At 36.9% G+C, this 25,064-nt stretch overlaps 2 protein-coding genes across 2 annotated transcripts; one reads left to right on the top strand and one right to left on the bottom strand.

The window, feature by feature from the left end:
* Positions 1-6,385: 6,385 nt before the first annotated feature.
* LOC116554466 (olfactory receptor 4C13-like) lies at positions 6,386-7,314 on the bottom strand. The gene is given in 2 exon segments (XM_032282434.1): positions 6,386-7,227; positions 7,230-7,314. Coding segments are annotated over 2 exon segments (927 nt in total).
* Positions 7,315-24,158: 16,844 nt separating this feature from the next.
* Positions 24,159-25,064, top strand: LOC116554563 (olfactory receptor 4C12-like). Its single transcript, XM_032282480.1, has one exon. The coding sequence runs from the start codon at positions 24,162-24,164 to the stop codon at positions 25,062-25,064; it is 903 nt and encodes a 300-aa protein (XP_032138371.1). The 5' UTR covers positions 24,159-24,161.

Here is a 25,064-nt window from a genome sequence, read left to right as displayed (position 1 = left end):
CTGTCTCACTACCTCGCCCAGCAGCCAGCAGTGGCAATGGCAACCTTAAGGCAGGACAGAGATCCTTGGGGAATGGGCTCCCAGAATGGCACCGTGCTGCAGCTGCCCAGTGCTTAGAAGCCTGTGAGACTCCATGCAAGTTTAAGAAGCACCTGTGCATGATCTCCAGGCAGCTCTCTATGCCAGTCTGGAGGCCTATGGGGGCTGAGGGACTCTCCTGTAGTTAGGGTTGTAAAAGTCTGCAGCAAAAATGTGGAACTCTGGGGTTTCTTTATTTACCCCTTCTTTGAGTCTGGGGCTGCTCTTGGCTCCTAGCAACCCCAAGCAGGTAGCCCCATGTCTCCTTCCTTCGCCCTCAGTGTCTCCTGTTGCTTCTCTGTTGAATTCCAGTGCTCTTTCTCAGACTATCTATTTAAAGTGTGAATGTCTACTAGATATTTTGGTTCCTCTCTGTGTAAGAGGTACACCCCAGCTGAATCTAGTCAGTCATCTTGTAGTTGCATATTTTTTAATTGTAAATTTTTAATACTATGTAACATCTCATGAACATATTAGTTTTAATAGCTTATAAATTTTGATTTGCTATACATACAAAAATATTGTATGCAAATTATGACAGTTTTAAATTTTCCTATTTTTTAAAATGCCACTTATTTCCTTTCTTTGCCTTATTGCACTGGTTAGATTCTCCAGTACAGTATGGAATAGATGGAGTTATAATGGATAGTTTTGCCATGTCTGAATGAATTAATCACATTTCATATGCAAGCATGTTCTCCATTTGACTGTGCTGTTGTTTTGAATCAGAGCAGCCTCGACAATGCTTTAACTTGATAGCCATGAATAATTTAGTTCTACGTAATAACGTGTGGGCTTGAGGAGGAGGCAGCGTTGACTCCCAGAGAAAGTTTTGAGTATTTCCTCATTAAGTGCAATGTTGTACTTATTAAATACAATTAAGTACAATGTTGGCTTAATAGGATGTTTGTTAATAGGCTTTATCCTACAGAGGAAGTTCTATTCCTAGTTTTCTTAAACTTAAAAAAAATTCTGAACGTGTGTTAAATCTTATCAAGTTTTTTCTGTATTTATTGAATTGATCATATTTTTTTCTACTTAATATTGTTCATGCAGTGTATTATATGAATTGATTTTTTTTTTTTTTTTTGAGACAGGGTCTCACTCAGTTGCCCAGGCTGGAGGGCAGTGACATAATCACCACTCACTGCAGCCTTGACTTCCTGGGCTCAAGCAATCCCCCCCCACAGCCTCCCAAGTCGCTGGAACTATCATGCATGCCACCACTCCCAGCTAATTAAAAAAATTTTTTTTGGTATAGATGGGGGTCTCAAGATTTTACTCCAGCTGGTCTTGAACTCCTGAGATTAAGTGATCTGGCCATCTCAGCTTCCCAAAGTGCTGGGATTACAGGCGTGAGCTACAGCCGGTGTCCATGAATTGATTTTGAATGTTAAACCAATATTTCAAACCTGGGACAAAACTTACTTGCTCATGATACATTATTATTTTTATATTTGGCTGCATTTTATTTGCTAAATATTATTTTGTGTCTGTGTTGGAGAGATATTTATCTGATTCTTTTTGTAATGCCCTTTTTCATTTTGGTATAAAGGGTTATGCTGTGGATATAAATTGATTAGGAGGTACTATAGTTTTCTTTAATCCCTGAAAATGCTGACATAAAATTGGTAGTAGTTTTAAAAAGTAATATGTAAAATTCACTGACAAAACTATATGGAATGTAATTTTGATATTTTTGGTAGAAGTCGGGAAAATTTTTAAAGAACTAACTTAGCACATATATGTTCTTCAGGTTTTGCTTGTGTGTGTGTGTGTGTGTGTGTGTGTGTGTGTTTAGGAAGTTGTGTTTTTTCAAAGAAATGATAAATGTCATGGTTATGCTAATTATCCTGAATTAATCACTATGCATTATATGTCTCAAATGTCACTATATGCCCCATAAATATGTACAATTATTATTTGTCAATGAAAATTAAAAGTGGCTTAGTACAAAATATTTTAAATTTACATTTCTATGGTTACTAATGAAGTTGAAAGTTTTTTATATGTATATTGACCATTCATTCTTCTTCTGGAAATTGTTCTTGTCCTTTACCCATTTTGTAGCTGAATGATTTCTAATTAATTTGTAAGACTCTTTGCATATGGAGGATGCATATATTTCCTTTATTCAATTGAACTGGCTTTTTTTTTTACAAAGAGACATTTTTGAATAATAAAAAATAGAAAGCTGTGTGTTTCAAAGCAGAGGTCCATTTCTTTTTAACTGGCAAGGACATTAGCAAAATTCATTTGTAATGTCTTTTTATTATCTTGTTAAGATCTGTAGAATCTACAGCATACCCTTTTCATTGCTGATTCTCACAATTCATTTATTTTTCTTATAAATAAAACTCATTTTGCTAGGGATATTAGTTTTATTAATTTTTACAAAGAACCAACCCTTGTATTTATGTATTTTCTCTATTTTTAAATTAATTTTATTCCAATTATATCTGTCTTCTATTTACTATTCATATTCTACCACATTTTATGCATTTATTTTGCTCTGTTTCTAGCTTCTTGAGATGAAAGCTTAGTTCCTTTAATCTTTTTTATTTTCTAATACTTGCATTTAAAGCTATATATTTCTAAGGAATTCTTTAGCTGCATCTAGTTTTTTTTTTGTTTTTACTTCCTTTCATTTAAAATTCATTAAAAATTTTCATTGGCGTTTCTCTATGAATAATTTAGAATTGTATTGCTTAATTTGTAAGTAATTAGGGGGTAGTTAGTTATATTTTTGTAACTAATTTGTAGTTGAACACTATTATTATCAGAAATGTGTTCTATATGATTTAGTCCTTTGAAATGTATTGCATCTTGTACTGTGGCCCGGTATTTTCTATTGTGGTGTATGTTTCATGAACACTTAGTGATAAAAAAAAAATCCTACATCTGTTTTCTCTTTCCCCACTCCCTTACTAATACAGCTTCAGCTAAACTGACTGAAACTGTGTGATAAACTCAAAACTTTTTAGTGAAGGACATTGCTTTATCTGCATTCAAATCAAGTTTTCTTGATTTGTTCTGAAGTTAACTGTTATCATCTTCTGGGAGTGAGTTCAGCTGCCATCTGCAATGCCATAGCTTAACCTTACACACATGAGTTTAAACTTGAGTCTAGTTATAGGTCTAGAAGCAAAGAGGGATGGTGAAGATGGGTCTTGAGGGAAATCAACATTGTTTCGCTGAGAAACTTTCAGGGAAGGACATATAATTTCCTCAGGCAATGCAAGGTTAAACCTTCAGTAGGGGCTGAAGAGATTTCTTCCACTAAGGGTGAAAGGAAGGTTCCACTAGAGGTGGGGAGGCCTCTTCAACTGGCAAAGCAGGCTCATCTTTTCTGTTTCATCTTCCCAGTTTCTTCCATCTAGGGATCTGAGGCAGAAACAGAGTTTCATTCATGACTCTTTTCTCTCTAATCTTCATCCTATATCAAGTTACTTTCTTTAAAACTTGTATCTTAAACTCCCTCCATTGCTCTGTGTTAGTCTGGGTTTCTTAGACGCAGATCTGAGATGATAATTTTTACAAAAGTGGCTTATAAGGAGAAGTGGTTAAGGGAAGCTAACTAGGTAGAGGGAAGAAAGGACATGATCTCAATTAGAGTGTTGCTTCAGGTGTGGTCTCAACTGAAGTTTGCCTTGAGTTTGGAGCCATTGAAGCTCTGGGGGATACATTGTATTATACAACAGCCTTTTAAAACTTCATGTCTGTTAGTCATTGGCCACTGCTGGGCCCTGATGGTGTGGGTAATCTTCCTGATGGGGCTGTGAGCTGTTAAGCAGCCCAGACCCAGCAGTTGGGGCATGAGTTCAAGGCATTTGAGCTGGATGCAACAGTGTCCATAACATTCGGCATCCTCTCTGATGTCACCAAAATTCAGACCCCCATTTATTTACAACTAAGTCATTATAATTATCTCTTAGTTGCTCTTCTTTTGCAAGAGGCTTGACCCTTCAATCCATTTTCCATACTGTAGCTAGATTTATTATTCCCCAAACAAATCCAATTACATTACTTGATAGTTTAAAAGTACTTTCACTATTTTCTCCATGGTACTTAGTATTTAGTCTTAACACAATTATGAGACCCCTTTTCATCTTACCAAGATCCTCCTTTCCAGCTTCATGTCTTATGTTTACCCATTTACGGTCTCAGTGTCCTATCCCGGCACATAAAGGGGGTTCAATAAATGTTGAATGAGCAGATAAATTGATAATTAGAGTCATAATGAATTGTTTGGGTTTCCTGCTTACTCTTTCTCACCTTTTGGCTTTTGTTACTTACTCCCTCTGTGAGAGGAAGCACTCTTAGCTCAACCTTATGCCTACTCATTCTGCTGAGTCCTTTTCTCCCTTTGGCTTCTGTATTTTTTTTTTTTTTTAAATTTTATTTCTTTATTTTTTGAGACAGAGTCTCTGTCACCCAGGCTGGAGTGCAGTGGGAAGATCTCTGCTCACTGCAACCTCTGCCTTCTGGATTCAAGCGATTCTCCTTTCTCAGCCTCCCAGGTAGCTGGGACTACAGACATGTGTCAACCTGCCCAGCTAATTTTTGTAATTTTAGTGGAGACAGGGCTTCGCCATGTTGGCCAGGCTGATCTCAAACTGCTGGCCTCAAATAATCCGCCTACCTTGGCCTCCCAAAGTGCTAGTTTTACAGACGTGAGCCACTGTGCCTGGTCAGCTTCTGTTCTTGATGTCTTTTCATCTAGGAATTCTTTTTAGATCTCCTAGGTCTTTGTTGTGTGCCCTTCCAACATGCTTTCACAGCACTCTGTAATTCCATAATCTTACTATTTATAGCATTGTGTTGTAATTCTCTGTTCTTTTCTTGAAGTTTCTCAGGGTATCCTAACTTTTGTGAAAAGAGGACCCTGGTTTCTCTTTATTCACCACTGAGCCCCAGGAACTGTCAATGTGCCTGATACATTTCTTGGGATAAAAAATATTTGTTGATTAAAGAATAAGGAATGCAAAGAATGTATGGAATATAGTTACCTTGAAATTGCTTTGTGTGTAGCTATATAATTTTAAAAACAGCTTTTAATATAAAAATGTTCCAACAAGCAAACTGATTAATAGAAAAATATAAAGAGCCCATGTAAATAAGATAATAAAATCTTACTGGGGGTAGGAAACATATCAAGGTAAACTATATGTTCACATGCTGAGAATTGCAGTTTTAACTTCTTTCTCATTGTTTCAATAAGAGTGAAAAAATGTTGTTTCCCTATAAGGTCCAACTAGGATTCTCAGACTGAAGGTAGAAAAAACTTTCCTAGCCTCCAGTACTACTTTTGCTTTATATTTTATTGAGTTTATTTATTTTCATTAATCCTTTTATTCATTGATTGTATGTTTATGGTATACCAGACGTGGTATTTTGTAGGAACTTTTGTTATCTAGCAGGTAAGTACTTTATGGAGTATAACTGTATATTTAATAAATAGAAATTTCTCCTTGATATCAAAACATCTTCTTTCTTTGAACCATCACTCTTTCTGGTGGATTATCAGTATAAAAAAGGTAACGTGAGTAATACAAAATGGTTCTGAAGCCTACAAAGAAATTTGGAATCATGGTATAAACTTCACTGTTTACTCATCAGACGCTAAATGGTTCTTTGCATTTATAGCCCTGAAGTAGTTAGATATGATAATGTTTCAGAAAACAAAGACCATCAATTTTGATATATGAAAAAGAATTATTGACGAAAATGTTGTATTTTTAATGAACTAATATATACAATGTGTCCAGCATAGTCCCTGTCCCAATAAATGACAACAGTTATAATGATCTGATTTTCTATTATCATTGCCTGGCAGGGTATCATGGTAGTTAGCATATAGTTTGGGAAATCGGTGGGATTCTGGTTGCTGTCTATTTGATACTTCTGTTTTGATACTGTCCTCTTCTCTCAGTTTCCTCACTTGTTAAATGGGGATAAGAGTAATGCCTCCCTCAGTGTGTTATGGACATTATTGCTTAATATCAATATATTTATTTTATTGCTTATTTAACCATTGTTAGGAGGAAGGCCTATAAATTTCATACACATGGATGAGGCTAGTGAAACTAAGCCCCAAATTGATAGAATTTTCCCAATTTGTGAGAATGATACTTGGTTAGGTTTTCTCCCTTTTCTTAACCCTGTTTCAACTCCCGTCAAGGCATAATCTGTGAATCACAGTGGTTAATTATTTTCTTTATCCGTAAGTATTCCTTGTTGACATTATCCAAAATATCCTTTTGCCCCTTGTCTCAGTTGAATCACGTTGGGCTCCAGTCACATTTATTTATTTGGCACTTGAAATAGCTTTCCTACTATACAATTTCCTAATGGCATTTTTCATCTCAACATTCCTCAGGGTATAGATTAAGCAGTTTAACATCGGAGTTATCATAGTGTAGAATACAGCAACTGCTTTGTCAATAGGCAAAGTAGCTGCAGGTCTCATGTACAGAAATATGCAGGGCACAAAGAATAAGACGACAACTGTGATGTGGGAGGTACAGGTAGAGAGGGCTTTGCGCCTTGCCTCCAAGCTGTGGGTCCTTAGGGAGTACAGTATGACCACATAGGAGACCAGGAGCAAGAGAAAGTTTAGCAGGCCTATGAGCCCGCTGTTGGCAGCAACGAAGAGTCCTAGAGTGTGGGTATTAGTGCAGGCAAGATTGAGCAAAGGGTTCAGATCACACATAAAGTGATCTATGACATTAGGACCACAGAAAGGTAATTGGAAGATGAAGAGGATCTGTATGGTTGCATGAAGAAAGCCTCCTACCCATGACACTCCCACTAGCAGGCTACACACACACTGCTTCATGATGGTGTTATAGTGCAAGGGCTTGCAGATGGCCACATAGCGGTCATAGGCCATTATAGTAAGTAGGATGACCTCAACACCTCTGAAGAAATGTTCTCCAAAGACTTGAGTCATGCATCCACTGAATAGGATGGTCTTCTTTTCATAGAGTGAATCCGTGATCAGCTTAGGGGCATTGACGGAGGAATAGCAGGCATCAATAAAGGAGAGATAGGCCAGGAAAAAGTACATGGGGGACCTCAGTGTTGGGCTGGCAGTGATGGTGACCACAATGAGAACATTTCCTATCATGGTAGTGATGTAGATGACAGAAACACAACAAATATGATTTTCTGCATCTTTGGATTCTCTGTAAGCCCCAGTAGAATACACTCTGTCACATTGTTTTTATTCACCATGTATTTGAACCGATCATTAATTACATTACCTGAAAAGAAAACAATTTTTATTAATACATGTTTAAATTTGTAAAAATTCTCCATTCTAATATGTAATATAATAAATTCTTGGATTCTATTGGGTTGTGATTTGAGGATTTTTTTCTGAGATAGGAAAAATGTTTTGAATTTTGGAAGTTTACTCAAATTGCCTCCCTGGTGAAGACTGTGCTAAGAGTATTGACATGAGAAACTTTTGTGACTACATAGGCAGGAGACCATCTGTGAACACTTAATCATCTGAGATGACTGAAACTTGAATGATTGCATACGTAATGGCAACTAAGCCTGAAAAGATTGTATAGATGTAAAGCACATGGATGCAAAGCTCAAAATTTGCTTTTTTAAAGAAAATAATGAACTGCGAAATGTTATGCACAATATGAGTGATAAAGAGGATATGATAAAGAGGAATCTGAAGAAGGGGATTCTTGGGATATTTCTTTATTGAAGGTCTTTGTGTGTGTTTTTTTTTTTTATGAGGAGAGCAGAGATTCAGTAAGGAACTGGAAGCCAGATAAGGGAAATTAGTTAGCAGATTATTTAGAGTAGTCGACATAAGAATAACAGTGCATTTGTATGAAAATATAAAGAAAAAATGTAAGAACTAGTGTAAAATAATTTATAATCTATGGTCTAAGTCCTACTAACTTTGTAATAGCTAATAATATATACCTTTTAATGATTAATTGCTGTGAGCCTGACATTGTAGAATGTGCTTTGCACACTTGATCTCATTTCATCAATTTTACAGATGAGGGCACAATCTTAGTGACTAATGTTAATAGTTATAATAATAGTGATAATACTAACTAATACTTACTGAACACAGCATGTTGAAAGTGCTTTTACAGACATTTGCTTATTTAATCCTCTGAAAATAAGGATTTTGTATTAGTTACAACTGAAAACCTATGTATTAGTTACTACCATCTTTTATACTTATTTTACACATTAAGAAATAGAAGCACAGAGAAATTAAGGTTCCTCCCAAGACTGAGCAGATAATCAAGGGTGGAACCAATATTAAATTTCAGATTATGCTTATTTTTATCCCTACAAATTCTTAACTCCTGCTTTATATTGTTATAATAAACAATGTTATACTGGTAATTTCCCTTTGATTTGACCATAATTATAATTACTTTAATACTACTTCAGAGACAAATTTATATGAAGCAACTTCATCAGCAGACACACATGCAATGATGTATTGAAACTCCTAAATAGTAAGAAAAATGTGTTATTACATTCGTTGAAGGGCTGTTTTTGCTTAGCCTCACCCTCAGCACTATCCCTTCCTTTTCAGTCCCCTTCCAAAGCATGTGACCCTAACCAGAATCTTCTGCAACGTGTTAAAAACCATGATCACAGTAGTTAAGTGTGTTAGTTTGAGAATCAGAAAGACCAGATGAGAATCCTAGTTTTCCCACCTATAACTTCTTTTACCTGGGGTGTATTTCTTGGCACCTTATATCTTAATTTTATCATCCGTAAAATGATAATAATATTATTCATCTCACATACTGTTATGAGAATTAACTGGAAGAACATATATTAATATATCTACCCCACTGTTAGGGACATTCACAGGACTTTACTTTTATGGCTGTATAAGCCTAGGAGACAGGAGAAATTGACAGTGTGATCAATATTATACAGAGAAACATTTGGCCATGCACTAAGTTCACAAAGAATGATCTCTAATTTTCCTTTTAAAGAAGCCACAGGGATTTATATTGTTCATAGCAAGTGATGCCAGGAAAGCTTCTTCATGTTTGTGCTTGGACTAATCAGCTGATGGGTTGTCATTTAATATATATATATATATATATGTGTGTGTGTGTGTGTGTGTGTGTATATATATATATTTACATCTTTTTTGTGTGTGAAGTGTGTTTAAATTTTGTTTTAGTCCTCATAACTAGTCTCACTCACTAAGGAGGTGTGTCATGGCAAGAGCATGGTACCTGATATCAGAGAGATGGGTTCTACAAATTGCTTTGTCTCTATAAACCTCAAATATTTCACCTGTCAAATTACGTTAATGGTATTTACCAACTACTTTTCGAAGAATTGGAATGAGAATGCAAGGCTCTATTACTCTATTTGAAAAGTGTTGAAAAACACTGATTACTGTATATAGAAAGTAACAATCTTTGATAAGCTTCAGCACTATTGGAAAACTTACCTTAGTAGTCTTTGATGATCTTAATGATGTTTATGGGTGCTCAGACACAATCTTATTTGAAACTATTTTTTCTTGGAATAAGTAAGTTTTAATGTGAAAGGCATTTTACACTTCAAAAGAGCCTATTCAGATGATTCAATATCAAATTAACAGTTGTTAAGGAAGTCTGTTTGTAAGTCTATTTTCTTCTAGCCTAAAGCCTCTAAACATTTTCACAAAAAACCGAGCTTTACCTGGCTCTGGTGCCCTCAGGGCAAGATGAAGAAAGTGTGGAGGAAATACATTTAAATGAGTCATTCAACTAATAATGAATCTTGTTCTGGAGATGTGAAAAACAATAATAAAAAACACTTTTACCTTGTCTGCATGTGTATTTAAGGAAGGTTCTGTAAATATTCAGAGACCTTGTCTTGTAGCTGTTGCTTTCTCTCTCAGGAATTAATTATCTCCTTTGATGGAAAGATTTGTCTTAGAAGCAGATATCCTGGAGAAACGTGTTTGAAAAATACCCAACCTGCATGAATTCTCTATATTTAAAACTTATGCCTGTGAGAGTCCTTTTTCCCCATCTGAACCCAGGATTCTAAGAAGGCTGAATGCCACGCAAATGGCAAGATGACATAATTCCGGAGTGGGCACCTCATGTAGTTTCCCTATTAACTCATGCTACAGAAAGAGCTGCTGTTTTCTCATCTAATAAGAAACGTTTTTTGGAAAACTGTTACTGATTTCTTGAGATCTAGAGCAGTGAGGGTATGAAATTAATGGCAGTCATTTTAAAGAACTTGACTCCAAATGCAGTTTTTCTTTCCCTCCTCCTACTTTATTGAGGTATATTTGACAAAAAATTTTTATATTCAGGCTGTACTACTTGACGTTTTTATACATGTGTACATTGGGTAATAATCACCATAATCAACATAATTAACATGCTCACCATCTTATATAGTTAATCATTTTTATTGGTATGGTGAGAAACTTAAGCTCTACCTTCTTAGATCTACTGCACTGCATACAATACTGTAGTAATAACTATAGTCACTTTGCTGTACCTTAGCTGTAGAACTTATTTTATATAAGTGCAACATTATACCCCTTGACCAACATTCTCATTTCACCCTGCTCTAGCCCCGCATGACCACCATTCTATTCACTGTTTCTATGAGTTTTATTATTTTAGGTGTACATATAAGTGAGGGCATGCAATATTTGTCTTTGTGTGCCTGGCTTACTTTGTTTAGCATAATTTCCTGCAGATTTATCCGTATTTTTGCAAATGGAAGAATTTATTTTCTTTTAAAGTTGAATAATATCTATATACATATAAATCACTTTTCTTATCCATTAAGTTACCAACAGGCAATTAGATTGCTACTATATCTTTGTATTGTGAATAACACATCAATAAACAGGGAATACAATTTTGCGGGGAACCACAATACTGTGTTCATAAAGGCTGTACCAACTTATATTCCCACCAACTGTGCACAAGGGTTTTCCTTTGTCCACTCCTTCACTAACAAACATTTATCTTTTTTCGGATATAGCTATCCTACATGTGTAGGGTGATATTTCATTGTGATTTTGATTTGCATTACTATAATAATAAGTGGTGTTCATGGAATATTATGCAGCTACCAAAAACGATGAGTTTGTGTCCTTTGTAGGGACATGGATGAACCTGGAAACCATCATTCTCAGCAAACTCACAGAAGAGCAGAAGATCAAACACCACATGTTCTCACTCATAGGCGGGTGTTGAACAATGAGAACACATGGACACAGGGAGGGGAGCACTACACACTGGGGTCAGATGGGGGGAAATAGGGGAGGGACGGTGGGGGGTGGGGAGTTGGGGAGAGATAGCAAGGGGAGAGATGCCAGATGTAGGTGATGGGGAGGAGGCAGCAAATCATACTGCCACGTGTGTACCTATGCAACAATCTTGCATATTCTTCACATGTACCTCAAAACCTAAAATGCAATAAAATGCAATAATAATTAAAAAAAAGAAACCTAATCATCAATGCAATAGCATTGAGACGTAGGGCCCTTCAGAAGTGATTACGTCATAAGGATTGGGTCCTAACAAGTATGATTGCTGCTCTTATGAAGGAAGCCAGAGGGAGCTTGTTTGCTGCAGCCACCATGTGAGGACGCAGCAAGAAGGCATCATCTGGAAAGCAGAGGGTGAGCCCTCACCAGACGTGTGATCTGTTTGGACCTTAATCTTAGATTTCCCAGCCCTTAGAATTATGAGCAGTAAATTTGTATTGTTGATAAAAAAAAAAATAAGTGGTGTTGAGTATCTTTTCATATACTGGTTGGACATTTATATATCTTCTTTTGAGAAATGTTTATTCTCATTCTTTGTACATTTTTTATTTTTTATTTTTTTGCAGAAGTTTTAGGATTCTAAAATGAGTATCATGCCGTTTTTCTTTTTATTATACTTTAAGTTCTGGGGTACATGAGCAGATTGTGCAGGTTTGTTACATAGGTATACATGTGTCATGGTGGTTTGCTGTATTCATCCCCCTGTTATCTACATTAGGTATTTCTCCTAATGTTATCCCTCCCAAATCTCCCCACCCCCTGCTATCCCTCCCCTAGTTGCCCTACCCACCAACAGGCCCCAGTGTGTGATGTTCCCCCTCCCTGCGACAATGTGTTCTCATTGTTCAACTCCCACTTATGAATGAGAACATGCGGTGTTTGGTTTTCTGTTCTTGTGTCAGTTTGCTGAGAATGATGGTTTGTGATTGAGTTGTATGTGCTCCTTTTATATTTTGGATATTAACTACTAATCATATACATGGTCGCAAATATTTTCTCTCATTCTATAGATTGTCTTTTCACTTTGTTGAGTGTTTCCTTTGCTGTGAAGAAGCTTTTTATTTGATGCAATACTACCTGTTTATTTTTGCTTTTGTGACCTGTGTTTTTTGTATCATATTAAAATATCATTGCCCAGACCAAAATCAAGATTTTCTTTCCCCTGTTTTCTTCTACTGTCCTTATAGTTTCAGGTATTGCATTTAAGTCCTCAATCCATTTTCATTTGCTTTCTATATATAGTGTGAGATAAGGGTTCAATTTCATTCTTCTGTTTGTGGATATCCAGTTTTTCTAACACCATGTGTTGAAGAGATTCTTCCTCCTACTGTGTGTTCTTGACACTTTTGTCAAAGATGAGTTGATAGCAGATATGTGGGTTTATTTCTAGGCCACTATAGTATTGGAATATTCTATCTTTACCAATGAGTTTATGCGTTCATATGTTTTCATGTTGTTAGTTAGCATCCTTCCATTTTAGCTCTTTTGTTTCAAGTGTGAAAATTTCCTTTAGTATTCCCTTTAAGGCAGATTCAGTGGTGATGAACTCCCTCAGGTTATGTTTGTCTGGGAAAGTTTTATCTCTCTTTTATTTCAGAACAGTTTTGCTGAATATTCTGGGTTGACAGTTCTCTTTCTTTTTCTTTCCACACTTTGAATACATTATCTCACACTCTCCTGGCCTGCAAGGTTTCTGCTAAGAAACCTACTAATAGTTTCATAATTCCCTTGTATATGATAAATCACTTTTTCCTTAGTGTTTTCAAACTTCTCTCTTTGTCCTTAACTTTTGGCAATTTGATTCTATCGTATTTTGGTTAAGACATTTTTATCTCCTAACTTTTGTAGTTCTTTGGGCTTTATGGGTCTGGATGCTTATTTCCCTTCCTACAACTGGGGACCCTTTTCTTTTATCATTATTTCTTTTCATCATTTTTCTTTATCATCATTGCTTTAAACATACTTTTGGCTTCTCTTTCTTTCTGTGTTCCTTCTGGGTATACTATAATACAAAAACTAACTTTTGTAGTTCTTTGGGTTTCATGGGTCTGGATCCTTATTTCCCTTCTTACATCTGGGGACCCTTTTCTTTATTATCATTTATTTAAACATACTTTTAGCTTCTTTTTCTTTCTCTGTTCCTTCTAGGTATACCATAATACATATATTGATATATATGTTGGTGTCCCAGAAATACCAAAGGCTTTTTTGATGTTATTTTTCCTTTTTTTCCTGAGTGGGACAAATTAAAAGCGATCTGCCTTCAAGCTTGCTAGTTCTTTCTCCTGCTTGGTTGAGTCTGATTTGCATCTCTCTCCATTGAATTTTTCAGGTCACTGTTTGTGTTCCTTTCTGAAATTTCTGTTTAATTTTTTAAATGGCTTATATATTTTTGTTGAACTTCTAATTTTGTTCATGCATTGTTTTCCTATTTTTTAAAGTTGTTTATCTGTGTTATCATGTATTCTCATGAATTCTTGAAGACAATTATTTTGAATTCCTTGTCAGACTATTCATATATCTCCATTTCTTTAGGGTCAATTACTGTTGATTTATTTATTTCCTTTAGTGGTATGATGTTTGTCTGATTCTTTATGATTCTTATAAACTTGATTTGGTGTCTTTGCATTTGAAGAAGCTGTCATCTCTTCTAGTCTTTACAGTTTGGCTTTTGCTGGGAAAGTCTTTCATCAGTCAGCCTGTCTAGAATTTCTATGTGAGCCAGCAGTTGAAGAGACTGTGGGCAGTTTGACTGTAGAGGCCTCTAGGCAGATTACCTTGCTGTCTGTGTTCACAGGTTTGGCCTTGCATGACAGTCCAGAGGGGACAGATCTGAAACATGGGTCTGCAGGTGTGAGCCAAGAGCCTGGGTCCACCAGGGTGAGTTTAGAACTTGGTTTTATGTGGGCTGGCCTGGCATTGGAGCAGGCCTTGAGTCTGCATTTTTGAGGGCAGCCTGGAACTGGGGTAGGATGGAGACTGAGTCCTCTAAGGTGGAGCTTGACCTGGGTTAAGCCTAGTGCCAGGGTCCATGGGTACTGGCTTTCCACAGATGCTCATTGGGACAGACATGTAGGTGTCCATAGGGGTTGGTCTAGTGCCTAATTTGCATTCCTGGACTGGTGATGAGGTGGGACTGTAGCCCATTTTCAAGGGGACTGGTATGGTATTGAGGCAGGCCTGGAACCTAGATCTACATGGGCTGTCTGACCATAGAATAGACTTGGTACTGGGGCCAGCCTGGCAGTGGGCCTGGTTCCTGTATTTACATGAGCTGGCCTTGCAAAGGGCTGGCCTGAGGCTTTAGTGTGTGAGGGGTGGTGTGATGCTGGTGCAGCTCTGGTGACTTATGTACTTGTGCCAGCCTGGCTTTGAGTTACTGAGGACCTTATTGGTACTAGGACTGGTTTGGTGCCTTGGTCTAGAAGTCAATGCTCACTTCACTTTTCCTTTTTACATAGGAGAGCTCTGGAACAGAGAGGGTCTCTCTTAGCCTTGTGCTGTGTGAGCTTGAGGAAGGGGTGACTTGGGTAAAGTGAAGCTGTTTTTCCCATCCCATTCAGTGCATCTTTTCTTGATTGTGTGCCCCACTTGGGTACTGTAAGTTCTCACCTGTGATCTACAACTCTTGTGAAAGTATTTTCCTGTGTAGATGGGTATTTATTTTGGTGTTTCTGTGAGAGAATTTGGTGTGGAACCTCCTATTCTATCATCTTTTGACATCACTCCCTTTGTGCATTTTTAATTGAGTTGTTTGTCTTTTTATTTTTGAGATGTAAATAGTTCTTTACATATTTTTCGACAAGATCCTTATCAAACATGTGATTTTCAAGTATTTTCTCCTGTTCTGTGAACTGACTTTGACTTTCTAGATAGTTTCCTTTGAGGCACAAAAGTTTTAAATTTTGATAAAGTTCAATTTGTATATTTTTCATTTGTTGCTTGTTTCTGTATTTAAGAAACCTTTGTCTAATCCCAAGATCTTGAAGATTTACCCCCCTGTTTTCTTCTAATAGTTATATGCTTTTAGATTTTACATTGGCTCTTTGGTCCATTTGGGATTAATTTTTGTATATAGCAAGAGAAAGGGGTCCAAATTCATTCTTTCATATTTAAGTATCCAGTTGTCCCAGCATCATTTTCTGAAGAGATAATAATTCATTTTCTACTGAATGTTCTTGACTACTACTATTGTCACCTGAATTATATTAAGTCTTCCATCTGTGAGCAGTGGATGAGTGTCTGTTTATTTTTGTCTTTGTCTTACTTCATTTGTGCTGCTATAACAAAATACCACAGAGTAATTTATAAAAAACAGACATTTATGTTTCACAGTTCTAAAAATTGGGAAGTCCAAGATCTAGGTAGCAGAAGATTTGGTGTCTGGTGAAGGCCCAGTTTCTGCTTCCAAGATAGTGCTTTGTTGCTTTGTGTTTACATGGCAGAGGGCAAAAAAGAGGACACCATGTAAAGACTCTTTTATAAGGATATAAATCCCGCTCACAAGGGCAAAACTCTTATAACCTAATCACCTAAAAGTCCTACCTCTTAATACTATTGCATTCAGAATTTTCAACCTGAATTTTGGAGGAAAAAAACATTCAAACTACATCAACCCCTTATGTATCAGCTCTTATGTATTTTATTCTTTCTGATGCTAATTCAAATGGAATTGTTTTATTTCATCTTCACATTGTTCATTGCTAGTGTATAGAAATACTACTGTTTTTTGTATGATGTTGATCTTGTATCTAGCACTAAAGTGCCAGCACTAACAGTATTTATATGCTAGTGAAGATATACCACTTTGAATAAAAGTAAGTTTTTTAAACTTTTATTTTAAGTTCAGGGGTACAGGTGCAGGTTTGTTACACAGGTAAACTTGTGTCATGGGGGATGGTTGTACTGATTATTACATTACCCGGGTATTAAGCTTAGTACCCATTAGTTATTTTTCCCGATCCTCTCCCTCCTTCCACCCTTCACCCTCTGAAAGGCCCCAGTATGTATTGTTCCCTTCTATGTGTCCATATTTTCTCATCATTCAGCTCCCACTCATAAGTAAGGACATGTGGTATTTTTCTGTTTCTGCCTTAGTTTGCTAATGATAATGGCCTCCAGCTCCATCCATGTTCCTGCAAAGGACATGATCTCATTCTTTTTTATGGCTGCATAGGATTTCATGGTGTATATGTACTACATTTTCTTTTTTGCTTTCATTTATTTATTTTTATTTTAAGTTTCCAAATACATGTACAGGATGTGCAGGTTTGTTATATAGGTAAACGTGTGCTATGGTGATTTGCTGCACCTATCAACCTATCACCTAGCTATTAAGCCCAGAATGCATTAGCTATTTTACCCTGATGCTCTCCCTCCCCATAGCCCCCAAGACAGAACCTAGTATGTGTTGTTCCTCTCCCTGTGTCTGCATGTTCACATTGGTTAGCTCCCACTTACAAGTGGAAAAATGCAGTTTTTGGTTTTCTGTTCCTGCATTTGTTTGCTAAGGATGATGGCTTCCAGCTCCATCCATGTCCTTGCAAAGGACATTGTCTCATTTCTTTTTATGGCAGCATAGTATTCTATGGCATATATGTACCACATTTTGTTTATCCAGTCTATCACTGATGGACATTTAGGTTGATTCTGCATCTTAGCTACCGTGAATAGTGCTGCAACGAACCTATGCATGCACGTATCTTTATAATGGATTTATAGTCCTGGGCATATAACCAGTAATGAGGTTGTTGGGTTGCTGGTATTTCTGTCTTTAGGTCTTTGAGGAATGGCCACACTGCTTTCAAAATGACTGAATTAATTTACACCTCCTCCAACAGTGTATGAGCATCCCCTTTTTTCCACAACATCACCAGCATCTGTTATTTTTTGACTTCTTACTAATAAGCATTCTGACTGGTGTGAGATGGTATCTCATTATGGTTTTGATTTGCATTTCTCTAATGATCAATGATGTTGAGCTTTGTTCTATGCATTTATTAGCCACATGTATGTCTTCTTTTGAAAAGTGTCTGTTCATGACCTTTACCCACTTTTTAATGGGGATTTTTTTTTTCTTGTAAACTTGTTTAAGTTTCTGTCATGGTTAATATTGAGTGTCAACTTGATTGGACTGAATAATGCAAAGTATTGATCCTTGGTGTGTCTGTGAGTGTGTTGCCAAAGGAGATTGACATTTGAGTCAGTGGGCTGGGAAAGGCAGACCTACCCTTAATCTGAGTGGGTGCCATGCAATTAGTTGTAAGCATGGCTAGAATGTAAAGCAGGCAGAAAAACATGAAAAGACCAGACTGGGATAGCCTCCCAGCCTACATCTTTCTTCTGTGCTGGATGCTTTCTGCCCTTTGGGACTTGGACGGCTCTCCTTCCTCCTCAGCTTGCAGGCAGCCTGTTGTGGGACCTTGTGATCATGTCATTTAATACTTAATAAACTTCCCTATATATAGCCTATTAGTTTTGTCCCTCTAAAGAACCCTGACTAATATAGTTTCTTCTAGATGCTGAATATTAGACCTTTGTTGGATGGATAGTTCACAAAAATTTTCTCTTGTTCTGTAGATTGTGTGTTTACTCTGTTGCTAGTTTCTTTTGCTGTGCAGAAGCTGTTTAGTTTAATTAGATCCAATTTGTCAATTTTTGCTTTTGGTGCAATTGTTTTTGGCATCTTTTTCATGAAATGTTAGCCCATGCCCATGTCCTGAATGATATTGCCTAGATTGTCTTTCAGGGTTTTTATAGTTTTTGGTTTTATATTTAAGTCTTTAATCCATTTGAATTAATTTTTTGTATATGGTGTAAGGAAGGTGTCCAGTTTCAATCTTTAGCATATTGATAGCCAGTTATCCCTGCACCATTTATTGATTAGGGAACCCTTTCCCCATTTCTTGTCTTTGTTGTCTTTGTCAGGTTTATTGAAGATCAGGTAGTTGTAGGTGTGCAGTCTTATTCCTGGGCTCTCTGTTCTCTTCCATTGGTCCATGTATCTGTTTTGTACAGTGTCATGCTATTTTGGTTACTATAGCCTTCTAGTATAGTTTGAGGTTGGGGATTGTGATATCTCCAGCTTTGTTCTTTTTGCTTAGAATTGCCTTGCCTATTTGGTCTCTTTTTTGGTTGTTTTAAAGTAGTTTTTTTTTCTATTTCTATGAAGAATGTCAATGGTAGTTTAAAATAGCATTGAATCTATAGATTGCTTCGGGCAGTATGACCATTTTAATGATATTAATTATTTCTATCCATGAGCATGGAATGTTTTTCCATTTGTTTGTGTCATGTTTGATTTCTTTGAGCAGTGGTTTGTAGTTCTCCAGGTAGAGATATTTTACCTTCCTAGTTAGCTATATTCTTAGGTATTTTATTATTTTTGTGGCAATTGGGTGAATCAGAGTTTTTTCATGATTTGGCTCTCAGCTTGACTGTTGATGTATAGGAATGCTAGTGATTTTTTCACATTGATTTTTTTTTTTTTGAGACAGTCTCACTCTGTTGCCCAAGCTGGAGTGCACTGGTGTGATCTTGGCTCACTGCAACCTCTGCCTCCCAGGTTCAAGCAATTCTCCTGCCTCAGCTTCCCAAGTAGCTGGGATTACAGACACCCACCACCATGCCCACCTAATTTTTATTATTAGTAGAGAAGGGGTTTCGCCTCGTTGTCCATGGTGGTCTTGAACTCCTGACTTCAGGTGATCTGCCCTCCTTGGCCTCCCAGAGTGCGGGGATTACAGGTGTGAGCAACTGTGCCTGGCTTTGCACATTGATTTTGTATCCTGAGACTTTGCTGAAGTTATTTATCAGCTTATTGATTTGTGTATGTTGTTTACACAGCAATCCCATTACTGGGTGTGCTTTTAGACTGAAATGATGAGATTTTTCTAGATATAGGACTATGTTATCTGCAAACAAGCATAGTTTGACTTCCTGTCTTCCTATTTGAATGTCCTTTATTTCTTTCTCATGCCTGATTGTGCCAGGTCTGTCCTGCAGACCCTGGCTGAGTGATGTATGCAAGGAGTACTCCAATACAAGTATCCAGTGAAAGAGTGGGTAGGGGACTGCCGAAGAGTGAGCAGCTTTGGTAAGTTGGAGCTGCTGGCTTTTATTCAGACATAATGCCAAAAGTCTGGAGCCAACACAATCTGTGGGTAATTAACATTATCATCCCCCCTTGCAGGGAGCAGTCTCATACACAGATGATCAAATGTCGGTTTCTGGCCAACATAAGTAAACAAGCCTATTTAGATAAACTCCCATACATTCCCTTGTACCTAATCCTTACCCTTTATCTCAGGGTAAGAGAACAGCTGCCTTCATCTTATTCTCCCCTGAAGCTTTGCAAAACCTTATGACCTTTCAAGAAGGTTTGCATCTTTCCCTATAGCTTCTCCCACCACCTTGATTAATCTCCTACATGATTGGCCTTGCTAGAACATCCGATACTATGTTGAATAGGAGTGGTGAGAGAGGGCATCCTTGTCTTATGCTGGTTTTCTATGGGAGTGCTTCCAGCATTTGCCCATTCAGTATGATGTTGGCTGTGGGTTTGTCACATATGGCTCTTATTATTTTGAAGTATGTTGCTTCACTACCTAGTTTATTGGGAGTTGTTAGTATAAATTGGTGTTGAATTTTATTGAAGGCCTTTCCTGCATATATTGAGATTATCATGTGATTTTTTTTCTTTAGTTCTGTTTTTGTAATTATATTTATTTGTGTATGTTAAACCAGCCTTGCATCCCAAGGATGAAGCCTACTTGAACATGGTAGGTAAGCTTTTTGATGTGCTGCTGAGTATTTATGGCTCAGTTGAGTTAAGATCTATGTTTATTCAATGTCTGTGTGCTATCTACTGAGCTGTCTTTGCTTATCTGTAGGCGGATCAGTTGTAACTGTTTTTTTTTACTGGCTTCATGCATTTTAACTTTTCTACCCATGTAATTTCCAGTTAATTGAGAGTGACAATGAAGTCACTCTTGTGCACTTGAAGCTGCCTTGGGAAAACTGCAATTGATTAGATTTAGCTTAACACAGGGTGGAACTACAAATGCATGAACTACAGTGTAAATGGACTCACATAGATTCCCTGCTCCTTGTTTAAATGATATAGTCGAGCTTAATTCTTAAATGTATTAGCCATCAAAAGCCCTTACTTTCCTATATAATGTAAGCTTTCAACAGTAGTTTTTGTTTCAAATTCAATATTACTTCCTGAAGAAAATCTTTGATTGCTCCACCTCACCCCAGTTTAAGCCATATCCCCATTACACAGATGTACAGTGCTGTGACCTTTTTGATAGTTCTTACCATTCTTTTTTTTTTTTTTTATAGCTATATTCTTGCATTGTGAGGACAGACACAATTTCTGGGTTGCTGAGATATACACATTTAATTTAAACATCAGTTGTGTCACCTATTCTTTTTGCTCTTGTATTTTTACTTAAACTCATATTGCCTCAATTTTCTCATATGTAAAATAGGAATAATAATAGCACCCATCACAAAGGGTACCCCATATAATGTGTCTAATATAGGGGTTGGTATTTAGCACTCAAGAATCGGTTACTGTCATTATTAATGAACAACATTGTGCCTTGTACATTTTTGATTTTGAATGAACATTTGTTGAAAAAAAAAAAAAAAAGAAAGCATTCGTGTTCTGAATGAAGCCAGATGATAATCTTAGATGAATTCTAACCCTTGTCAGAAATGTTTGACTGGCAAGAAGTATAGTTGAAAGAAGGGATAAGTGTGTAGTTGCTATTTTGGCAAAGGCCACTGAAATTAATTGCTCTTCCCTTGAGTAAATAGCACAGATGGGAGTTTCCCACTTGAATGACACTAGTGTCTCTATATTGTGAGAACTGAAGGAAGTTGAGGCGGTAGCAGCTGTGAAGATTTCTGGGCAGAGCTAATCACAAAGTCATTGCCTCTCCCTGACGTACTCTGGGTCTTGAGATGGGTTCTACGGAAATTTGGGGAGAAGGAAGGCTGAATCTCAAGGAATAAACTGTGTGGCTCAGCAGTGAGCATTAATGCTCTGAAAAAATACTTGGAAGAATTGGCTTTCTCATCCAGGAGATTTTCTCATCCAGGGGACTTTTAATCAACTGCTGTCTTGGTAATTGGATTCATTTTTCTAGCTTTAAAAATGGCAGTCTAAGGCTATCAGCTAAAATTCTATGTAAAAATTATGATGCCACTAAGATTTCTGTGAGTCCCATAGAAATGCAAAGGGGCAGGAGTTACTGCAATCATCCCACTCTTTCCAGAATCCAAATTCCATTTAAACGCAACATGAATGTATTTACTATCTGTGATAATTTATTATCCAAACAAGTTCACGCCAGGGTGAGAAGTCCTGGACACACGTAGAGTTGATATGTAGGAAAAGCACAATTTTTTTCCTTTTAAATTTTACTTCAGGGTTTTTTTTTTTTTCTGGAAACATTTTAATTTATTTAAATACAAATTTACAGTAAATTTATGGTAAATTAACATGACCACTAATTGCACACACAATAGATTGAAGAAAACCCTGATTGAGTTTAAGTATTGTTGAGTTTGCAAAAAAATTAATTGATGACAAGTCAATAGTTTATAGCCCTTAATAGTAGCTGTGCAAACTTTTCCTGACGAGTTTGTATGTAAGAACAACTTGTGACTTATATAATTGTAGGTAGGCCCTTGTTGATCCTAAGGGCCACAATCAGCAAGTAAGTTTGCTAAAAAGTTTAGATTTCAAGTACAGCACTTGTTTGAAATGTTACAACATACCTATTCAAAAAACAATCTTTCTTAGGTGATTGTGTGTATGTCCATCTTTCTCTTCTTTCTTTTTTCTTTTTTTTTTTTTTGAGACAGAGTCTTGCTCTGTCACCCAGGCTGAAGCACAGTGGCATGATCTCGGCTCATTGCAACCTCTGCCTCCTGGTTTCAAGAGATTCTCCTGCCTCAGCCTCCTGAGTAGCTGGATTTACAGGCGTGTGCCACGTGCCACCATGCCCAGCTAATTTCTGTATTTTTAGTAGGGACAGGGTTTCACCATGTTGGTCAGGCTGGTCTCAAACTCCTGATCTCAACTGATCCACCTGCCTCGGCCTCCCAAAGTGTTGGGATTACAGGCATGAGTGCACAGCTTCTCCTCTTTCATTTTGTTCTTTCCCCTTTTTTCTGTTTCACCTTTTCTCCTCATCCTATTCCTTCTTCATCTCTCTTCTTCCTCTCCTCTCCTTTCTTCTTCTCCATCTCTGTTTCTGTCTCTGTTTCCTTCTCCCTTTTCTTCTTCCCTTCTCCCTCTTCCTCTTACTTCCTCTCCCCATGGCTTTTTTAAATAAAGCATTATAAATGCTTTATAATGCCTAATACTGGTTAGCCTTGTAGATATGAAAATGCAGTCTCAAAGCATTTATTTTAATAGTGAAATGGGTTTAATATTTCCTGGAAATCCTCACACTCAGTCATAAGAGTCAATTTTGGAAGAAGTAAGTTTTCTCTGTATTGAAAAATGGATTTAACTAATTAATGAAAAAATAGGTAACAAATCCCATAAACAAGCAGGAAACTAAATAATTATGAAATTATCTTATTAAATATTCTTTTAATAGCTTGCTATATTTTTCTTTTTTAATTTGATGACTTTTAAAAATATTTATTCTTGTCTTCAATTGATTAGCTTAAGTTTTCAGAATCTTTGACTTTTGGAGATGTTCAGAAACAAATTTTAAAGTTTTCTTCAGTGATACTTACAGGAAACAATAAAATCATATGACAACAATAATAGTAAGTTTAAAATTGTTTTAATTTTCACAACAATCCTAAAAGGTATATTTAATCCTCCTTTTTAGCAGATGAAAAACACTGGAGCACAGAGACATAAAACCCATTAATGTTACTTAGTTAAAAGTGGTTAGATTCAGGACTGTAAACAATGTCTTTGCATTTCGTGTCCATTCCTCTTTCTTTGGTCTTTTGTACATTTCTAATTTTTCCTTCTCCTTTTTCTCTCCTGCACTTTTTTTCTTTTGCTTCTATTTTTTTCCTTCTTTTTCTCTCAGTTAATGCTTTATGAGTGTTTATGTTTTGGCTAGCAGTGGGGATACAAAAATTAATTGACTAATTTGTAGTACAGCAAGACTTTTGCTCCAAGAACCCATAGTATTGAACACAGAGAGATGACCATACGTGGCATGTACTGTAATGGCCATTCAACATGGCCTCTGAGGCTGGACAAGCATAGCAGCACCATTTTCAGCCTCAAGAACATCAGGAAGCTTCCAGATAGGCAAAATGGAAAAAGGGATGGCTCATGAAAGAAAGAATCTCTCTATGTGCTTTGGTCATTTTGTATGACTTAAAATTAGCAGAGCAAGTTGGAATTTTCTCTGGTAAGTGTGTGCACCTGTTTTCAGGTGAAGTATATTCATCTTGGTGTATCTGTAAATGTGTTACACATATGGCCGTATTGTGGAATGGCTCTTGAAACTTGATGTTTGTTATTTTTATTTTCTGATTGTAAAAATTACACACTTTTACTGTAGAAATTAAAATGCAGAAAATTATAAAGAACAAAATGCATACTATTAATACATTGTCAAATGACAAATATAAAAAAATCAACATGGTTTTGTGTTAGTTTTTACTTCTTATAAAGGCAGAAAAACAAGACAGCAAAGAATGTATTCGCTAAGTAAAAGTCTTATTATTGAGAATGAATATGACTTATTTTTCAGAGCGGTCACCTGTCACCTGGACACAATTGATGAAGATGAATAATGTGACTGAGTTTATTCTCCTGGGCTTGACTCGAAATGTGGAGCTTCAGAAACTTTCATTTGTTGTGTTTTTGATTGTCTACTTGGTCACCTTGGCAGGCAACCTGCTCATCATCCTTACCATTAGCACCAGCAGGTCCCTGGCATCCCCCATGTACTTTTTCCTGTTTTACTTATCCCTTATGGATGGCTGCTGCTCTTCATGCATGACCCCAAAAATGCTAGCTGATACTCTTTCTGTGAAAAAATCCATTTCTTTTAGGGGGTGCATGACTCAAGTCTTTGCTGGGCATCTTTTTGGTTCTGCTGAGGTTATGCTTCTCACGGTGATGGCCTATGACCGCTACGTGGCCATCTGTAAACCCCTGTACTACATGACCATCATGAACCAACAGCTGTGTAGAATCCTTGTGGGAGCAGTCTGGATTGGAGGCTTTGTTCATGCAACAATTCAGATCCTCTTCACAATCTGGCTGCCCTTCTGTGGCCCCAATGTCATAGACCACTTCATGTGTGACCTGATCCCTCTGTTGAAACTCGTCTGCATGGACACTCATAACCTTGGTCTCTTTGTTGCTGCCAACAGTGGGTTTGTCTGCCTGTTAAACTTTCTCCTCTTGATTGTCTCTTATGTGGTCATCTTATATACCCTGAAATCTCACAGCTTGGAGGGGAGGCGCAAAGCCCTCTCCACCTGTGTGTCTCATATCACGGTAGTCATCTTGTTCTTTGTACCCTGCATATTTGTGTATCTACGTCCAGCGACCACCTTCTCCATTGACAAAGCAGTAGCTGTGTTTTATACCATGATAACTCCTATGTTAAACCCTTTAATCTACACCCTTAGAAATGCAGAGGTGAAAAATGCTATGAAGATGCTTAGGGTTAATATGTAA

The sequence above is a fragment of the Sapajus apella genome, unplaced genomic scaffold (assembly GCF_009761245.1).
Source record: "Sapajus apella isolate SASKATOON/1434 unplaced genomic scaffold, GSC_monkey_1.0 scaffold14, whole genome shotgun sequence".
In the NCBI taxonomy this organism is placed as follows: domain Eukaryota; kingdom Metazoa; phylum Chordata; class Mammalia; order Primates; family Cebidae; genus Sapajus; species Sapajus apella.
The sequence above is the reverse complement of the archived record's forward strand: the minus strand, read 5'-3'. Positions and strand labels throughout refer to the sequence as shown.